Source organism: Neomonachus schauinslandi, chromosome 5, assembly GCF_002201575.2.
Source record: "Neomonachus schauinslandi chromosome 5, ASM220157v2, whole genome shotgun sequence".
In the NCBI taxonomy this organism is placed as follows: Eukaryota; Metazoa; Chordata; class Mammalia; order Carnivora; family Phocidae; genus Neomonachus; species Neomonachus schauinslandi.
The window spans coordinates 6703179-6722444 of NC_058407.1; the positions used below are offsets into that span (position 1 = coordinate 6703179).

General features: G+C 53.4%; 1 protein-coding gene across 2 annotated transcripts in view; it reads left to right on the top strand.

The window, feature by feature from the left end:
• Positions 1-18344, top strand: part of LOC110578265 (NADH-cytochrome b5 reductase 3) — a 29170-nt gene extending 10826 nt beyond the window's left edge. For both annotated transcript variants that reach the window (XM_021687779.1, XM_044915779.1), the window contains exons 3-9: positions 1715-1787; positions 2147-2253; positions 4788-4917; positions 5382-5465; positions 5698-5783; positions 10741-10840; positions 17156-18344. In XM_021687779.1, coding sequence (XP_021543454.1) covers positions 1715-1787; positions 2147-2253; positions 4788-4917; positions 5382-5465; positions 5698-5783; positions 10741-10840; positions 17156-17328 — 753 coding nt within the window. In that variant the 3' untranslated portion in view covers positions 17329-18344. The remainder of the gene's footprint in view (positions 1-1714; positions 1788-2146; positions 2254-4787; positions 4918-5381; positions 5466-5697; positions 5784-10740; positions 10841-17155) is intronic.
• The last annotated feature ends 922 nt before the right edge of the window (positions 18345-19266 follow it).

Here is a 19266-nt window from a genome sequence, read left to right on the forward strand (position 1 = left end):
AGCCGAAGGCAGTCGCTTAACCAACTGAGCCACCCAGGCGCCCTACTCTCACTTTTTTAATAACCTGATTTTTTTAGCCAGCCATACAACATGGACACCTTATCACATCTCACCTAAAGCTGGTTCATTATTTTTGACGACAGTCTAGTATTTCCCTGTAGGGATGTTGCACAGTGGACCCACCAGTCCCTTTTGATTGAGCCGGAGGCTAATGTCTTAGCAGTTAAATCTGCCGCCTCCCCGTTGTAGCCTAGTGGTGGCTTTCCGGGGTCAGCAGGTGGGTCTGCTTTTTGATACTTTTGCTAAGCTCCCCCAGGGGCACAGGGAAGCCCCCACTGCTTGCCCTGCCCATACCTGTTGACCCTCAAGGTCCCCCTGAAGCTCTGGGGGTCGGCTGCTCGGCTCATCACGGCCAGCAGCCTTCTGAACACCAGCACCGTGCTGAGCCCCACACAGATGTGTCCTGCCACTGTCATCCAGCCCAAGAATTATCAGTCTTTCCCTCGTTTCTCTTCTTCTTCCAAAAATTGTCTGGCGTGTGGGTTTCTGACCTTGAGCCCCAGGACCAATGGATAATCCTGGAATCTGTTCCCAGGAGGCCTGGGGGCTCCATTTGCGTGGAGTGCAAGGTTCCCGGGGGAGGCAGCCTCAGGCCTGGGCTGCTGGGGTGGAGAGACTGCTGCTTGCGTCCTGAGTGGTGGGTGGGCTCTGGCTTTCTGAGACCCAGGCCTCCTGGCTCTGCTCGGACGCTTCAGGGACACTCAGAATGATGCTCTGCTCCTCTGGAGGAGTCTGCTGTCCTCCCTCCAAGTGATGACACTGTGTCCATCCGTGACCTTGCCACGTCGCCTGGTCTCGTGTGGGTGCGGACCAGTGCTGGACAGCGGCCTGCCTTCTGTGCGGCCCCTCCACACCCCCCGGCCTGGCTGCCCCGGGTGCAGGAGAGACCCCACAGGGGCCTCAGGGGGCTAGGGTGCTGGGCTTGTTCCCGGCTCTGACTACAGCTTACTGTGGGAGGCTTGCCTCCCCTGGCCTTGGTTTAAGACTGCTTAATGGGGATTCAGGGGCTTGGGTTCCGGCTCCTTTTTCAGCCCAGCCTGGCCCTTAACCAGCCTCTGCCCTGCTCTGGAGGGGAAGTGGCTGTCACCTGCCCATCCTGCGCAGGGTGGAGGCCTGGCTTAGGGCTCTTAGCCGTGGCCATGACCTCGTGAGCAGTGGGGCTGGCACGCTTCCTGCCCTGTGCAGCCCTGCTGCAGTCACAGCCGTCCCACTTCTCAGGGGGCTTTTAGTGTAATCTGGAGCCCCTCTCTTGTGTCCTCGGCCCGGGTACACGGGCCTTGTCTCAGCTCTGCCCCTAGCTTGCCAGCCCAGGGCCCGAGGTCTTCCTGCCACCCCAGGACACTGCCCAAGCTGATGGCAGGGTTGGATCCTCCCCCTTGCTGCCAGAATTCTCTGGGCCATCTGGCAGCCTCCCTCTGGGATCCTGAGTTTGTTCCCTACCCTGATCACCTTGCTGGGTGGCCCCGGGCGGGCCCCTGCCCTTCCCTGGGCCAGTAGGAGCAGACGTGGTGTGCTTGCCTCCGGCGCCCGTGCACACGTGTGTGCAGGATGTGTGTCCGCAGTGGCAACAGCATCCCTTCTGGGTGGCACGGGGCACGAGCAGCTCTGAGGGCTGGGGGCGGGGCGCCGCCCAACGGCTCGGGTCTCTTTGCAGCTGATCAGCCACGACACCCGGCGCTTCCGCTTCGCCCTGCCATCGCCGGAGCACATCCTGGGCCTCCCCGTCGGTGAGTGACGCCGGGGGCTAGGTCAGAGAGTGGGAGCTTTACACTTGAACTAGGGAGAGTGGGGAAGGCTTCAAGGTGACAGCCACACTGGGCCTCCAAAGATGAGTGTCCGAAAGAGAGGGGAAATCCCCGCTGTCCCCGGCAGTGTCCCCGGCAGGAGCAGAGGTGTGGCAGCAGGAAGCTGGGGCGTGATGGGAATCCCCGGGGGGTGGGGGCGGGAAGGGGGCCCTGGAGCCCAGGCCAGGCTGGCCTCTGAGGACAGGGCGGAGCACGGGGCGATGGCTGACTCGACCCAGCACAGCCTGCAGAGGTAGTCTGTGGCCCCTTTGGGACCGGCATCACCCCTCCTCATCCTGCAGGCCAGCACATCTACCTCTCAGCTCGGATCGATGGAAACCTGGTTATTCGGCCCTACACGCCCGTCTCCAGCGATGACGACAAGGGCTTTGTGGACCTGGTCATCAAGGTGAGGTCTTGGGGCTGCGGCCGTGTGGGGGCAGGAGTGACCACATCCCTTGTACTCTGGTCTCTGAAGGCCCAGTGCTCCCTCGTGCCTGGTTTCTGAATGAATAGCAAACTGGAGTTTCCCAGCACAAGCCAAATGTGGGGGCTTGGCAGAGGGCAGGATCTAAGGACAGATCGTCTGCAGGAGAGAAACCAGGAAGGTTGACCAGCTCGTACAGAGCTCACTTACCTGCTCTTGGACGGGCAGAGCCTAGGACACTGGGTGTCCGGTTGTGGCCCCAGGGGGCCTGCCTCACCACACTCAGTCACACGGGCTCCGTGACCAGCCGGTCCTTTCCTGAGCACGTTTCCCTAAGAAACAGTCTAAAGCCCCCTCAAGAGTGGTGTGAGGAGCTCAGGTCATTGTCTGGGGAGCTGAGATCCATCATGGGTGAGGGGTGGGTACACGCTGTGGAAGAGATGAAGCCATTAGATCAGAGATGCCCAGAACAGTCAGCAAGGATCTTAAGAATCATCACGTTGAGGGGCACCCAGGTGGCTCAGTTGGTTAAGCGTCCGACTCTTGATTTTGGCTCAGGTCATGATCTCAGGGTTGTGAAATCGAGCCCCGTGGAGTCTGCTTGAAATTCTCTCTCCCTCTGCCCCTCCCCCCTACTTGCGCACTGTGCTCTCTTGCACGTGTGCTCTCTCTCTCTAAAAAAAAAGTCATCACATCAAGTGGAAAGAGAAATGACAACCATAGCACAGTATACTTTTGTGAAAATTAGAAGCACAAGCTTTACAGAACGATCCATGTACTCAGATTACACGTCCAACAAATGCAAACCAGCCCAGGCCAGTGGAGGTGGGGTGTGGAGACCCTCCCAGGAAAGGCCCAAACCCCCATGGCCACCCTGGCTCAGCACTCCTGGGGGCCAGGCTTACTGTCCTAATTCCACTGTGTGGGCCCCCTCACTGGGCCCCTCGTGGGCAGAAGGACAGAGGCAGAGGCCCCTGTGGGCCGCAGCTGAGGCCCTGGGTCTCACAGTGTCCTGGGGTGGTGCCAGGTCTGTGAGGACAGGAAAGGAGCTGGGCCTGGGTCCCTCCTTAGCTTAGTGTCATTTAGATTGTACTGGGTGCCCAGGCCCAGGCTCGGGAGCCTGTCTTTGCCTGGAGAGTGGATACCCTTGCTCCAGGGGAGAAGCACATGAGACTGAACACCAGGAATGGCACAGAGTGGGGCAGGTGGGGTGATGGGAGCTGCTCCCCTAGGCAGGTAACAGAGGGCCAAGACGTGGAGGCCGAGGAGGCGTTGACCAGACGGAGAGGAAGGAGAAGGACCTTCCCGGTGCAAAGGCCCTGAAGTCAGAAGGAGACTTAAAGACTGATGCAGCCAGGGGCACCTGGGTGGCTCAGTCGTTAAGCATCTGCCTTCGGCTCAGGTCATGATCCCAGGGTCCTGGCATCAAGCCCCGCATCGGGCTCCCTGCTCAGCGGGAAGCCTGCTTCTCCCTCTCCCACTCCCCCTGCTTGTGCTCTCTCTCTCACTGTCTCTCTCTCTGTCAAATAAATAAATAAAATCTTTAAAAAAAAAAAAAAAAGACTGATGCAGCCAAAGGGCAGGGGCTTCAGAGGACTAGGGGGGATAGGGAGGCAGTAAGGTTTAGGGCTTTGTCCAGAAGGAAAGGGAATGTGTCGAGGGTTGGAGCATCTGTTCTTGTTGGAATCACTCTAGCCGGATGTGGAGAAGGTGTTGGGGGTGGGGCTGGGATCCAAGTAAAGGATGGGAAACTCAGGAAGACCAGGCCCCTTCTGGCTCAGAGACCTTGCTCCCTGCTCCCCATTGGCCCCGGACAAAGGTCAGAGTCCTGGCCTGCACATGGCTCTGGCCGCCTCTCCCTGTCCTTGCGCTTCCCCCATGCTGACACCCCCCTGTGCTGTGTTCTCCCCGAGGCCCAGGCCTTTGGGGCTGCCTGTCTCCCTCCCCAGCAGCCCCTCCCTGCCCATCACTGCTGCTGGCCACCCCCCAGCACAGCACCCTCAGCGCTGGGCAGGGCGAGCTGCATGCCCTCAGGCTCCCCATCTCTGTCTTGTAGCACTTCTTTTCTCTCAAAGAGGAAGTCCCACAGGGCACAGGGAGGGAAGTTGTTCCAGAAACGCTGTTTTTATGACAGCACAGAATGGAAAAAACCAAACATGCACAGGAGGGAGCTAAGCCCACTTCCCGGAGCCTTTTCTGTGCTGACAGCGTGGGAATCTCCCACCGGGAGGGGACACAGAGACCGTTCTTGGCCGAATGTTAATACATTAAGCCCTCGAGTTGGGAGCCTTGTTCACCAGGCTGATGCTTTGTTCAGAGGGAATGTTAGGGAAGAGCAGACTCCTGGGGGGCTGGCATGCAGATGGGTGAGTTTAGATGGGTGGACAGGGCCTTACGTGAGAGAGCCACGCACAGGCCGCAGAGAACCCTGGAAGAGGCGCTCCCTTCCCTCTGCGGCCCAGAGCTCAGCCCGGTGACCCTGGGAATGGGGCCTGAGGACTGGGTGTGTCTTGCAGGTTTACTTCAAAGACACCCATCCCAAGTTCCCTGCTGGAGGGAAGATGTCCCAGTACCTGGAAAGCCTGAAGATTGGAGACACCATTGAGTTCCGGGGCCCGAACGGGCTGCTGGTCTACCAGGGCAAAGGTGATTTTGGGTTGGAGTGCCCGGAGGCCCCGGTGGGCACAGTGCATGCTGGGTCTGCTGCTGCCTGGGTGGGTGGCCGTTGTTGGGCAGCCGGTCTCCTCTCTGGGGCCTCCGTTTCCCCGGCTGTATAGGAGGGAAGTTGGCCAGCACAGGGGTTGCAGACTGGCTGCCCACAGACCGGCTTTGTTTGACTGAAACCAGACAAGTGAAAGCATCGAGCCAGAGCATCTCTGGCTCCCCAGCCTCACCACTGCCCCCCACACCGTCTGTGGTGGGAACGAAGGGCCCATCTTCCTGCTCCTCTCTGCTGGCTTTGTCACTCTCTCATCCTGTCTTACCCCCAATGGTGGCTGCCCGCACCTCAGACCCCCGAAGCGGGGGCCGATGCTCCAGCCCATCTAGCCCCAAGCTTGGCATGTTTGAGAGCTGGGGTCTCCCCATCTCCTCCCTGCTCCTCTCCGCAGGAAAGTTTGCCATCCGTCCAGACAAGAAGTCCAACCCCGTCATCAAGATGGTGAAGTCTGTTGGCATGATTGCAGGAGGGACCGGTACGTGGACTCTGAGCCCCTTGCTGAGCCTCGGCAGGCAGATGTCATGGGTGGGGGTCAAGGTCAGGGTCAGACCATGGGACGAGGCACAGATTAGAAGCAGTTGTGAGCTCCCCAAGGTCAGGAGCCCAGGCTCGGTTGTCCTGACACGCCACCTCCTGCCTGGGCCTGGGCCTGTGTGCACGAATACAGCAGGGGCTCACTCAGCATGTGGGGGGCTGCTGTTTTGCAGGCATCACCCCGATGCTGCAGGTGATCCGCGCCATCATGAAAGACCCACATGACCCTACTGTGTGCCACCTCCTGTTTGCCAACCAGGTCAGTGGGTGATCCCGAGACGTGCAAACCGGGCTCCTGCAGAGAGGGGGTGCAGGGCCCTGCGAGGCACCACTCAGGGGGTCTGTGCGGCTCCGTGGCTGAAATGTGAGGGTGCTCTGAGCGTCCTGGGCATGGGCAGCCTTCCTGCGGCTGGTGGGGGTCAGGCTTTTCAGTCTGGAGCCCAGTGTCTGACCCAAGTGGGGCTGCTTTGGGGGCCGAGGGGGTGAGGCACCTGGAGCACCCCCCACCCTGGGATTTGCTCCCTGGCTGCTTCCTCTAAACCTCAGCACTCGCCCCACAAACAGAGGTAGGAACCCGGCAGTGAAGTGGAAGAATGCCGGCCTGGGCTGGGGCTGGGGCTGGCCTGGAGCCAGAGGGGCCAATCCTTACAGAGGGGCCGAGAGCACAGCTGCAGGCCCGCCCTGAGCTGGGGGTCTCGGGGCCGGGTCTGGACCTGGTCTCTCTGACTCCCGAGTGCATGTCCTCCTCCCCACGCCTACCCTACCGCCTGTCTGCCCTGGCCTGTTGTGTGACCTTGGACAGACCACTTTCCCTCTCTGGGCTCTGCTCCCTCATTGTGGAATTAGCTGATGAAACAAGGTCACCCCAAGGGTCTTTCTAGGTTTAGTGTTTTATGACTGAGTATGTGGATTTTGCAAAGTGACACCCCTTTGGGGGAAGGCCGAGGTGAGATACCCCTCCCCCAACAGCGCGGGGGCCGCGCTCAGGCCTGCCGCGCCTCTAGATATGGTTCAGGTCAGCTTGTCCCAGGGCCCCTCTGGCCCAGGCTCTGTCCCGTCCATCTGTAAGGTCCTTGGACTCCCACAACTACAGGATATTGCCCTGGAGCCAACCGAGGTGACTTTGATGAGGCCCCAGGGTGGGTGGGAAGAGCCAGTAATTCTAAGCTGGTGGGGGTGGGGTGGGGTGGGGGATGGCGGTTCCACTCGGTGCTGCTGGGCTAGTCTCTGGAGGCTGTCACTCTTGTGTTGCCTGTACAGGGCATCCTCAGGCCTGTTGGCTCACTAGCCAGGGTGGTGGAATTGCTCACTTTACAGCTCTGAGCTCAGATACCCAGAGAGGTGCTTGACCGACCAGGCTCACAGGAAGTAGTGGGACCAGGACTTGAGCCAGAGCGTATTTTATGAAAAATAACTATTTTGGAAAATGTCCCGTTTTGTATGTTTGCAAACCTCTTTTTTTTTTTTTTTAAGATTTTATTTATTTATTGAGAGAGAGAGAATGAGAGACAGAGAGCATGAGAGGGAGGAGGGTCAGAGGGAGAAGCAGACTCCCTGCCGAGCAGGGAGCCCGATGCGGGACTCGATCCCGGGACTCCAGGATCCCGGGACTCCAGGATCATGACCTGAGCCGAAGGCAGTCGCTTAACCAACTGAGCCACCCAGGCACCCCCTGTTTGCAAACCTTTCTAATGTCTGGCTTATTAGAAGCAGCTGGATTCCATACCTGTTTTTGCATTCCGTTGGGGCAGTGTGGCAAGTTACATAGCCTTTGGAAGTTGCAGTGTGCCCCCGTGGTGGCAGGAGAGTGGAAAAAAAGCAGAGAAGGTGTTAGTATTATGTGAGGACAAAGTGTCCGTGCACAACCAAGAAAGTTTTGAGAAGAATAAGAAGGAGGAATCCAGCCCGCTGGAGGGTGCTACTAAAGCATCAGTGTTGGGAACAGTGGTTCCTGAACCACATGTGACAGCCGGGCTTACTGGACTTAAAGCATTTCTGGTAACATAATGGAAAGTCTAGACTGTGCTGGAACATGCTAGAACATGTGCTGTTTATATTTAAGTTAATGAGGATTAACTAAAATTTACAACTCCCTTTCCCAGTTTTACTAGCCGCGTTTCATGGGTTCTGTAGCCACCTGTGGCTCGTGGTTACTGTCTGGGATAAGAGATCTAGAACATTCCCATCCCCATCATTGCAGAAAGTTCCGCTGAGCAGCACTGGCCTAGAAACAGGCCCAAGTATATCCAAGGCTTTGCAGGTGGCATTTCAACTCGAGGAGAGGGACGAAAAGAGTGTCGGCTTAGTTGCTATGAATTTGGAAAATGTGGAGTAGATCCCTACTTTAACCTTCCAGTAAAATGAGGTTTAGGTTAAAAATATACATGTAGAGGGGCACCTGGGTGGCTCAGTTGGTTGGGCCTTCAGCTCAGGTCATGATCCCAGGGTCCCGGGATCGAGCCCCGCATCGGGCTCCTGGCTCGGCGGGAGCCTGCTTCTCCCTCTCCCACTCCCCCTGCTTGTGTTTCCTCTCTCGCTGTGTCTCTCTCTGTCAAATAAATAAAAATCTTTAAAAAAAAATGTATATGTAGAAAAGTGAAGCTTTAGAGGGGCTAGGTGAGCATTTTTATGAGTACTGAATGAATGAATGAGGATGGGCAGTGTAAGCAAGACACGAAAGGAGAGCCCATTGGCTTACAAATGAGAAAACCTTATAAATAAGATTGATAAATAACTCCAGGAAAAATCCGTACCTCATCACCAATATAGAAAGAGTCTTTTCAAACTAGTAAGATACAACTAGAGCCAGTGACAAACTTACCTTTTTTTTTAAGTAATAAAAAATACAGGCACCTGGCTGGCTCATTGGGAAGAGCACGCAACTCTTGATCTCGGGGTCATGGGTTCGAGCTCCACATTGGGCATAGAGATTACTTAAAAAAAAAAAAAAGAATGAATGAATAAACTTTAAAGTAAATACATAAGTAAATAAAACATGAGATTTACTTTCCATCCATCTGATTGGCCAAGACTAAATGGTTATTACCCAGGGCCGGCAAAGGCGTAGGAAGAGGGACGGTGTTGGGCGCCCTGCTGGTGTGTGAATGACTGAAACCCACGTGTAGCGAATGCCTTACCCATGTGGAGTTTTCTGCCCCGAACTCCACTTTCTGAGATTTATCTAAGGAATTGGTAGGGCAGTGAGGATGGGCAGAGAGACATTGTTTATGAAGGAGGGTGTTCAAAACGATTTAAATGCCCTTCAGTGGAGAACAGGTGGTCCCTCTGTCCGGCGCAAGCTGGGCAGCTGGTAAGGGAAGCGCAGGCACTCAGAGGCTGATGACACGTGGAGGGTCTGTGACATGTTCTTACCTTGGAAGAGCAGGTGACAAGGTGGCATGCGTCCTCTGATCCCATTTTTGTTAAAAAGAAAGTATATGTACTTATTCGAAAGCGAAGCCTAAAAGACATACAAAAAATCCTAACACTTGTTATCTCTGAGGACTATCGGGATTTTTCTTTACTTCCATATTTTAGCATTTTTTACACAGAGCTTGTCCAGCCTGAGCCCTGGCCCTGTCCTCACTCGATCAGGGCAGGAGGGGCCCACTGCCCCCCTGAGAAATGGGAGAAACGAGGGGCGCCTGGGCAGCTCAGTCGATGAAGTGTCTGACTCTTGATTTCAGCTCTGGTCTTGATCTCGGGGTTGCGAGTTCAAGCCCTGCATTGGGCTTCACGCTGGGCATGGAGCCTACTTCAAAAAAGAAAAGAAAAGAAAAGAAATGGAAGAAACAATCAACATCCTCCTCCCTGGGACCTGCAGAGACTCATGCCTCCTGCCTGCAGCCCATTTCCTGGAGGGGAATACTGAGAAACCAGACCTTCAGGGTCCTTGTGAGAATAAGTGCACCTTGAGCTGGGTCAGTCCCTCCTGTCAGCAAGACCCCCTCCATGCAGTGGTTACTCAGGAAATATTAATTGCTGTGGCTTCGAATCATCCGTCCTTTCCTGCTCAGTCCCTGCTGTGAATAGCCCCCCAGTAGCCCCTTTCGCTGAGCATGTCGAGGTGCCATTGGTCCTGTGGGAGCAGAGAAAATGCATCCCCACCTCTCCCAGGTCTGCCTCCCTGGGGAGGGCCATGCTGCCCCAGCTTAGGGGCTCAGTAGTGGTTTGTGAGTAGGTGATCCCTTCTGGTTGACAGAGCCCTTTGGCCCCCAGTTTATAACAGTCCCATGAAGTCAGTCACGCCGCCCACTGGCTTGAGGAGTCCCTTCTATCTGGGAGTGACCTGGAGACTTGTGAGGCGGAGAGGCCTGTGGTCAGAGGGGTCATGTGAGGAGCAGGTCGCTGATGTCCCTGGCGAGTCTAGGAAGGCTTCCTGGAGGACGTGACACCAAGCTGAAGGACTGGCCACATGGAGCCAACTGGATGAAGCCGGTGGGAGCAGAGAGTGGGGAGCTGTAGGCCACAGCGTAGGTGAGACCGTGGAAGGAGCAGGTGTGATTTGGGGACTAGTTGTCTGCATTTCCCGATTTAAGGATGTGCAACCCAAGATACCAGAACGTAAGGAGGCTTATCTGAGGGATGGGGCACCTGTCACCAGAACCAACTGCTATTTTTTTTTTTTTTTAAGATTTTATTTATTTATTTGACAGAGAAAGACACAGCGAGAGAGGGAACACAAGCAGAGGGAGTGGGAAAGGGAGAAGCAGGATCCCCGCTGAGCAGGGAGCCCGATGCGGGACTCAATCCAGGGACTCCAGGATCATGACCTGAGCCGAAGGCAGTCGCTTAACCAACTGAGCCACCCAGGCGCCCCAGAACCAACTGCTATTTTAAGTGGGACAGGCACTGCGCAGGTTTTGGCCTGTTTGCTTCGGTCTTTCCTTGTTCTGTAGTTGACTGTACCTGTGTTCAGCTGTTCGCTTCCTCCACCCCGTTATGTGGGGGCACGTGTCCCCACAGCGGTAGAAACCATCTGCAAACGCCATTTGTAATGAACGTCATCCGCAGCTTCGAGCTGTGCCTCGGGCGAGATGGGCAGAACGGGGCGCACGTTTCTGGGAGTCTGGGTCAGCTCCGCCGGGCTGCTGTCCTGCAAGCTTTGCCAAGTGTGTGGCCCACGGTGGGAGGGATGATGAGCCATTTGGGCGACGAGTGTCTCCAAGGGCAGTCCCTCCTGACCTCCGGGCCCTGCGCCCCCCTCCCCCCCCCAGACTGAGAAGGACATCCTGCTGCGGCCCGAGCTGGAGGAACTGAGGAACGAACATTCTGCTCGCTTCAAGCTCTGGTACACTGTGGACAAGGCCCCTGAAGGTGAGACAGAAGCGCTGGGTGGGCTGGGCTGGGTGAGGGTGCTGGGCCTTCGACTCGCTTGGTCTCCGATGGTGCTCAGGGTGGTTCTGGGAGAGAGAGGTGGTGTGACCCCACCTCACAGATGAAGGAGGGGTCAGAGAGGGGAACCCCCAGCTAGAAAACAGCGGAGCTGAGGCTTGAACTCCCATCCTCCTCCAGAGCCCAAGGCCTTCCGCCCTTACTGGACAAAGCAAGCTGGCCTTCTGCCCTTGGTGGGGGGCCTCACTCTGGGGCAGGTCAGCAGGGTCACTGCGGGGGGGTGGGGGCAACTGCGCCCCCTGTACGGTTTGTACCCTGTAAGGCATGTTACACCGTTTTCTCCCTGGGCCTTGGGGGCTGGGCTGACCTACAGTGACCCTCCTTCTGCCCATGCCAAGGTCACGTAGGAGCGGCAAGTGAGGGCTGCCTGCAAAGCCTGAAACAAGGCTGCCCTCTGGGAGTTGAATTCTGCTTCATTCTCCTGCTGTAGGTAGAGATGTGGGTACAAGAAATATCTCAATTTCTTCTTTGCTGTGAGAAAAGCAGTAGCTCAGGCTTCTTGGTCTGCGACACTGACGATGTTTGGCCGAGTGGTGCGGTCCTTCTGTGTGGCGGCAGCCCTGTCGGTCAGGCCCTTCTACTTTTCAAGAGAAGCAGGGACCTGCATCTCCACGGGAAACTTCTAAATGTTGGAAACGACATTTTCGAAGCACCCTTACGGGCCCCAGTGTGTGATCGGCCACCGTGCCCTTGCTTTGCCTCCCCCGTCCTCCTGGGGCCCACAGTTCCTCAGGGCTCAACCATGGTGTGGGGACACCCCACCTCTGCTTCCCCTGGAACTGAGCAGATGGGCGCTAGGGATGGGCGCCCGTCTCATGAGCTGGGTCATCTGGACCCATCCCCGAGAGGAGCCGTCCTTCTGGGGTGATCCAGCCGGGTCCTGGGCCTCCTGGCCAAGAGCTATGTGTGGGCCTGGTTGGATTGTGGACCTGACAGCAGTACCCCGAGATATGTCGCTGGCCGGCCAGCCTGGACCAGCCCATCTGAACCAGGCTCCTTGTCCACTCTGTTCCTGAAGCTGGCTTGGCCCCGTGAGCTGATGTTCTAGTGGGGGAAGATGAACAGGAAACAGGCTTATTAGCAAGTTACAGAGTCAAGTAGCAGGTGGTTAGTGAGACCAGGGAGAAACAAAGCACAGTTGACCTTGGGCAACAGCAGGATTCGGGGCACTGACCCCCATGTGCCCTTGAAAATCCGCATAGAACTTTTGACTCCACAAAAACGTAACCACTCATAGCCTACTGTTGACCAGAAGCCTTACCAAGAACACAAATCACCCATTAACACCTATTTTGTATGTCACACCTGTGGTATTCTTACAATAAACTGGGCTAGAGAGAAGAAAGTGTTAACAAGAAAATCATAAGGAAAATATATTAACAGTAGTGTACTAATGGCCAAAAATGCACATATGAGTGGACCCGTGCTGTTCGTCCCCCCCCCCCCCCCCCCCCCCCGCTGTTCACAGGCCAACTGTAGGGCCAGGCAGGGAGGTCTGGCAGGGCCACCGAGAAGGGGAGTTGCTCCTTTTCCTACAGTAAAGGAAGGAATATTTCTTTTGTATCCCTGTCTCAATCAGGGGTGGGAAACCGGTGTTTCCTCCCTGCTGGTCTCATGGGAGGGTAGGCTGGTCCCTGTGGCCCGCGGAGGAGGGCCCGGCGCTGACCCCTGGTGGTGACACATGGCTCACCACTGGAGTGCTGCCTCCTGGGGACCCGTTCAAACAGCAGCCAGTTACCCGCCAAGGAGGACTTTGGGCTGGGTGGTCTAGCATCTCACACGTACGTTTATTATTACCCTGACCCACAGTTCAAGAGGAGTTGGGGTGTTGCTACAACGTTGGGTATAAACGTGCTGAGAAAGGTCATGGTAGCAGGCGGGCTAGGCTAGTGTGGAAGTGAAGGATCGGGGAGTGGGGTGAGCTCACGTGGCAAGGACAGCTGCCCTGCGTTTGCCCACGAAGCCACCTTCAGTACCTGTATAAAGAAAAATACACTATCTAAACAAAATCCTGGTAAAATTGAGCTGTGTTCTGTACCTGCACATTTTACACACTAGCAAATATAGCTTAGTCCCGTGCAATTTCTTAAAAATAGACTTAAACCTCCTCCACCTATTTCTCCCTCTCCCCACCCCTGCCTCTGGCAACCAGCAATCTGTTCTCTTTATCTATGAGCTTGGGGTGTTTTGGTTTTGTTGGGTTTTCTTTGTTTTTGTTTTTTTTTTAAAGATTTTATTTATTTATTTGAGAGAGAGAATGAGATAGAGAGCATGAGAGGGGGGAGGGTCAGAGGGAGAAGCAGACTCCCCGCTGAGCAGGGAGCCTGATGCGGGACTCGATCCCGGGACTCCAGGATCACGACCTGAGCCGAAGGCAGTCGCTTAACCGACTGAGCCACCCAGGCGCCCTTCTTTGTTTTTTTTTTAAAGAGTCCACATATAAGTGAGCTCATACAGTATTTTGACTTTCTGTCTGACTCATTTCACTTAGCATAATGCCCCCGAGGCCCGTCCATGTTGTCACAAATGGCAAGATTTCATTCTTTTCTGTGGCTGAGTAATATTCCATTGTATTGAAGGGGTTCAGGACACTCCTCCCCCCCCCCCCAAATGTGCCACTTTGGCATGTGGATTATCTTGAGCTAGAGGCACTTGAGACCCTGCTGAGCTCAAGAGAAACTTTGATCCCTTCCTTAACTATACAGAAGAATCTAAATTGGGGGTCTTTCCCAGAATAAGGGCTATTAACAGAGGTAAATTTTACCTGAGTGATCCATCTGTCGGGTAGGGCAAACATCTAATTACCAAACATCTGCTCTTCTTATCACCTTGTGAAATGCATTCCTTCCCTCCGAAATCCCAGAGCCCTGACCCCTTCTCCTTAGTTCAGAATGACATACAGACCTCATTTTGCCTGACTCTCTTTGGAATGTCTGTGTCTGTGTGGATTCCCTGTATGTACGCTCTTAAATTTGATTTTCTCCTGTTAATCTCTCTCATGTCAATTTGATTCTTAGCCCAGCTAGAAGGACCTTGAAGGGACAGGAATTCTTGCTCCCTGACAGTATTTATAACACACTTTCTTTACCCATGTATCCATTAATGGACATTTCCGCTGCTTCCCTATCTTGGCTGTTGTAAACAATGCAGCAGTGAACATGGGGTGCAGAACTCTTTTTGAGTAGTGTTTTCATTTTCTTCAGATAAATACCCAAAAGTGGGATTGCTGGATCATAGTGTAATTCTTTTTTTTTTTTTTTTTAAAAGATTTTATTTATTTGACAGAGAGAGACACAGCGAGAGAGGGAACACAAGCAGGGGGAGTGGGAGAGGGAGAAGCAGGCTCCCCGCAGAGCAGGGAGCCCGATGCAGGGCTCGATCCCAGGACCCTGGGATCATGGCCTGAGCCGAAGGCAGTCGCTCAACCGACTGAGCCACCCAGGCGCCCCATAGTGTAATTCTATCTTTAATTTTTTGAGGCACCTCCATACTGTTTTCTTCAGTGGCTGCACCAGCTTGCATTCCCACCCACAGTGCTTGAGGGTCCCTTTTTCTCCACATCCTCGCCAACACTTGTTGTTTCCTGTCTTCTGATGATGGCATTCTGACAGCTGTGAGGTGTGCACTTGAGCAGAATGTGTGTGTGCTTTTGGATGGAATGTTCTATAAATGTTTGTTAGGTCCATCTGGTCTAACGTGTTCCTTAAGGCCAATGTTTCCTTATTGCTTTTCTGTCTGGGTGACCTATCCATTGATAAAAGTGGGGTATTAAAATCCCTCCCTATTGGGGCACCTGGGTGGCTCAGTCAGTTAAGCATCCAACTCTTGGTTTCAGCTCAGGTCATGATCTCGAGGTCATGAGATCGAGCCCCATTTCGGGCGCTATGCTCAGGGCAGAGTCTGCTTCAGATTCTCTCTCCCTCTCCCTCCTGCTCCCTTTCTCTCTCTCTCTCTCAAATAAATAATCTTTTTTAAAAATCCCTTACTATTATTGTGTTGCTATTTCTCCCTTTAGATCTGTTAGTATTGGCTTTATATAATTGGTACTTCTATGTTGGGTGCATATATATTGACCAGTGTTAATATCCTTGTTGGATTGACCTCTTTACCTTTATGTAATGCCCATCTTTGTCTCTTATTTACTCTAGCTTTCTTTTCATTTCCATTTGCATAGAATATCTTTTTCCGTCCCTTCACTCTCAGTCTGCGTGTGTCCTTACAAACATCTGAAGTGAGTGTTTTGTAGGCAACATGTAGATAGGTCTTGTTTGTTTTCTTCTAATTCCAGTGTAGTTAACATACAGTGTTACACATTTCAGGTGTACAATGAAGTACAATTCAACAATTCTATACATTACTTAGTGCTCAGCATGATAGGTGTCTTCTTCATCCCCTCACCTGTTTCACCCATCCCCCCATCCACCTCCCCTCTGATAACCATCTCTCTGTTCTCCACAGTTAAAGAGTCTGTTTTCTGGTTTGTCTGGGTTTTTTTTTTTTTTCTTTGTTTTGTTTCTTAAGTTCCATATGTGAGTGACATCATCTGGTATTTGTCTTTCTCTGACTGACTGACTTCACTTAGCCTTATATTCTCTAGATCCATCCATGTTGTTGCAAATGGCAAGATTTCATTATGGCTAATATTCCATTATATATACACACCACATCTTCTTTATCCGTTCATCAATTGATGGACACTTGGGCTGCTTCCATAATTTGGCTATTGTAAATAACGTGGCTATAAACATAAGGGTGCATGTATCCCTTTGAATTAGTGTTTTTGTATTCTGTGGGTAAATAAATACCCAGTTGCGTGATTATTGGATCATAGTGTAATTCTATTTTTAATTTTTTGAGGCACCTCCATACTGTTTTCCACAGTGGCTGCACCAGTTTGCCTTCCCACCAACAGTGCACAAGGGTTCCATTTTCTCCACATCCTTGCCAACACCTCTTGTTTTTTGTGGGGTTTTTTTGTTTGTTTGTATTTTTTTATTTTTATTTTTGTGTTTTTTATTTTAGCCACTGTGACAGGTGTGAGGTGATATCTCATTGTAGTTTTGATTTGTATTTCCTGCTGATGAGTGATGTGGAGCATCTTTTCATGTGTCTGTTGGCCATCTGGATGTCTCTGGAGAAATGTCTGTTCATGTCTCCTGCCCATTTTTTTTTTTTTAAAGATTTTATTTTTTTATTTATTCATCATTTGAGAGAGCGAGAATGAGAGAGAGAGAGAGCACATGAGAGGGGGGAGGGTCAGAGGGAGAAGCAGACTCCCTGCTGAGCAGGGAGCCCGATGCGGGACTCGATCCCGGGACTCCAGGATCATGACCTGAGCCGAAGTCCTGCCCATTTTTTAATTGGACTGTTTGTTTTTTGGATGTTGAGTTGTATCAGTTCTTTATATATTTTGGATACTAATCCTTTATCTGATATGTCATTTGTAAATATCTGCTCCCATTCCGTAGGTTGTCTTTTAGTTTTGTTGGTTGTTTTCTCTGCTGTGCAGAAGCTTTTTATTTTGATGTAGTCCCAATAGTTTATTTTTGCTTTGATTTCTCTTGCCTCTGGGGACCTATCTAGAAAAATGTTGCTATGGCTGATGTTAGAGACATTACCGCCTGTGCTCTCTTCTAGTGTTTTTATAGTTTCAGGTCTCACATTTAGGTCCTTAACCCATTTTGAGGGGTTTTTTTGTGTGTGTGTATGGTGTACAAAAATGGTCTAGTTTCATCCTTTTGCATGTAGCGGTCTGGTTTCCCCAACACCATTTGTTGAAGAGACTGCCTTTTTCCCCATTGGATATTCTTGCCTCCTTTGTTGAAGATGAATTGACCATATAATCATGTGTTTATTTCTGGGCTTTCTATTCTGTTCCATGGATTTATGTGTCTGTTTTTGTGTCCATATAGACAGGTCTTGTTTTTTATCCACTCAGCCACTTTTGATTGGAGAATTTAGCCCATTTACATTTAAAGTAAATATTGATAGCTATGCACTATTGCCATTTTGTTAATTGCTTACTGGCTGTTTGTTCTGGGCGAGCCAGGCTGGGGCAGGGGACCAGAGCAAGCGTTTGCTCTGGATCAGCCTCTTCATTCTTCAGTGTTTGTTGAAAGAAGGGAAAAACTCAAGGTACAGGAGTATAACGGTCAAGGGGAGGGGGCTTTGGGCAGGTGGGCAGTCGTTGGGCAGTCACACGGCCACACTTGGACTCACCTGGTCTTCCGCCCACAGCCTGGGACTACAGCCAGGGCTTCGTAAATGAAGAGATGATCCGGGATCACCTCCCGCCTCCAGAGGAGGAGCCACTGATACTGATGTGTGGACCCCCGCCCATGATCCAGTACGCCTGCCTGCCTAACCTGGACCGCGTGGGCCACCCCAAGGAGCGCTGCTTCGCCTTCTGAGGGCCAGGCACTGGCTGCTCGCGTGCCCGCCCCGCATACTCACCGTGCCCTGTCCACACCTCCCGCCACTGTTCTTTAACATCACTTCCTTCCCCCACATCTCCCACTGCGGCCCCGGGTTTAGCCTGGCCTGCCTGTGCTTGGCTGGCTATCCCGCTGGGCTGGCCCCTGAGGGACCCCTTTGGGAGCAGGGTTCTGTTACAGGTGGGCTGCCACCAGCCACCTTCTGGGCGGGTTCCTGTCTGGCCCTCATCGGTTCTTACCAGTGATGCTCGGCCCTGGCCCTGGCCCTCCCCTCCCTCCACGCCACCCACCCACACACTACTAGGCCAAGGCTGCAAGCACCACGCTCCACCCACCCCTCCCAGGGCAGACGACATCTGGAAATAAACACGAATGTACAGGTAGCCCAGAGCTGCAGGTGCCAGGGACCCCCCCTCCCCCTCCCAGGCACTGCCTCGGGACCCTCGCCTGCCACCCCTCACTACCTGCTCAGGGCCACAGCCTGGCCTCAGCACCTGACACTACATGACAGTAACACCAAAAAGTCCTCTTGGCAGGCGCCGTGGGGTAGAGAGTCTGTCCCCCACCCCAGGACCCAGGCAAGCCCAGCCAGCAGGGAGCTGGGCTCTCCCCCCTCCGGGCTGGAGTAGGAGGAGGAGGGGGCTGGCCGAGGGCTCCTCTGGTGGGCACACGGGCCCTCTGGAAGCCTCAGCATCTTCCCCAACACACCTGAGCATTCAGGCCGGCAGTCTGTCAGGCCGGCAGTCTGGTTGACCGCCTCGGGAGCCCGGGCCACCAGCGCTGATGGCCGAGCTGAGACGTGTATTTATTCCTCTGTCCCAGACCCGCCCCTCATGCTGCCTGCACCCCAGCAGAGGGGAGGTTTCGTCTGAGCAGCATTCTCCGTGATCTTGATGTTGCCTTTAGACAAGGGTGGGTTCGCCTCTTGCATATGGGCTTTTTCAGAATCATTTATGAGCAGAAAAAACATTGAAATAAAACTTTGCTATTACTAACCCTTCTGCAGTTCCCTGAGGCTCTGCGACTTGTGTCATTGGTGGGGGGCGGTGGGAGAGGAGACAGGAAGGGGCCCAGCACTTATTTCTAATGTGTGTTGGTGTTCGTCCTGTAAGGTTTGGACTGTACAGAAAGCCATGCACAGGAAAAAAATACTGGACATCCCGAGGAAACACCAATCGCTCTGATGAAACCACATGGCCCATCGGGGGGCTGCTGCTTTTCCCCTCATCAGATGGGCTTTCCCCTGGGGTCACACATTCTCCATAAGCCCACACAGATCATGATTTATTTATTTATTTTTAAGATTTTAATTTATTCATGAGAGACAGAGAGAGAGAGGCAGAGGGAGAAGCAGGCTCTCAAGGAGCAGAGAGCCCGATGCGGGACTCGATCCCAGGACCCTGGGATCATGATCTGAGCTGAAGGCAGACGCTTAACCATCTGAGCCACCCAGGCGCCCCCGGATCATGATTTATTATGTAGCAAATCCCCTATCCTTGGACAGTTGGGCTGTTTCCCATTTGTGGACTTTGTAAATAACGGTGGCCTGCCTCACCCTCCTTTCAGATGATTTTTTTTTTTTTTAAGTTGGCTCCACACCCAGTGTTGGGCTTGAACTCACAACTTGACATCGAGAGTTGCGTGCTCTACCGACTGAGCCAGCCAGATGCCCCTCAGATGGTTTTTTTGAGGCTAGATTCCTGGAGACAGAAAGCCGGGCCAGGGCGTGTGGACGCTGGGAGTCCAGCCTTGAGACCCTCCTCTCGGGTCCAGCCCCCTCATGCCCAGCCTTATTCACGCCATCTCGGTGGTGTGAAAAGCTCTCTCCAGTCCTGTTGTGCAACTCTGTATGTCCCATTGTTTTCCTTTTTGCTTTCCCCTCCGGCCAGCCCTGAAAAGCAGGGAGACATCATT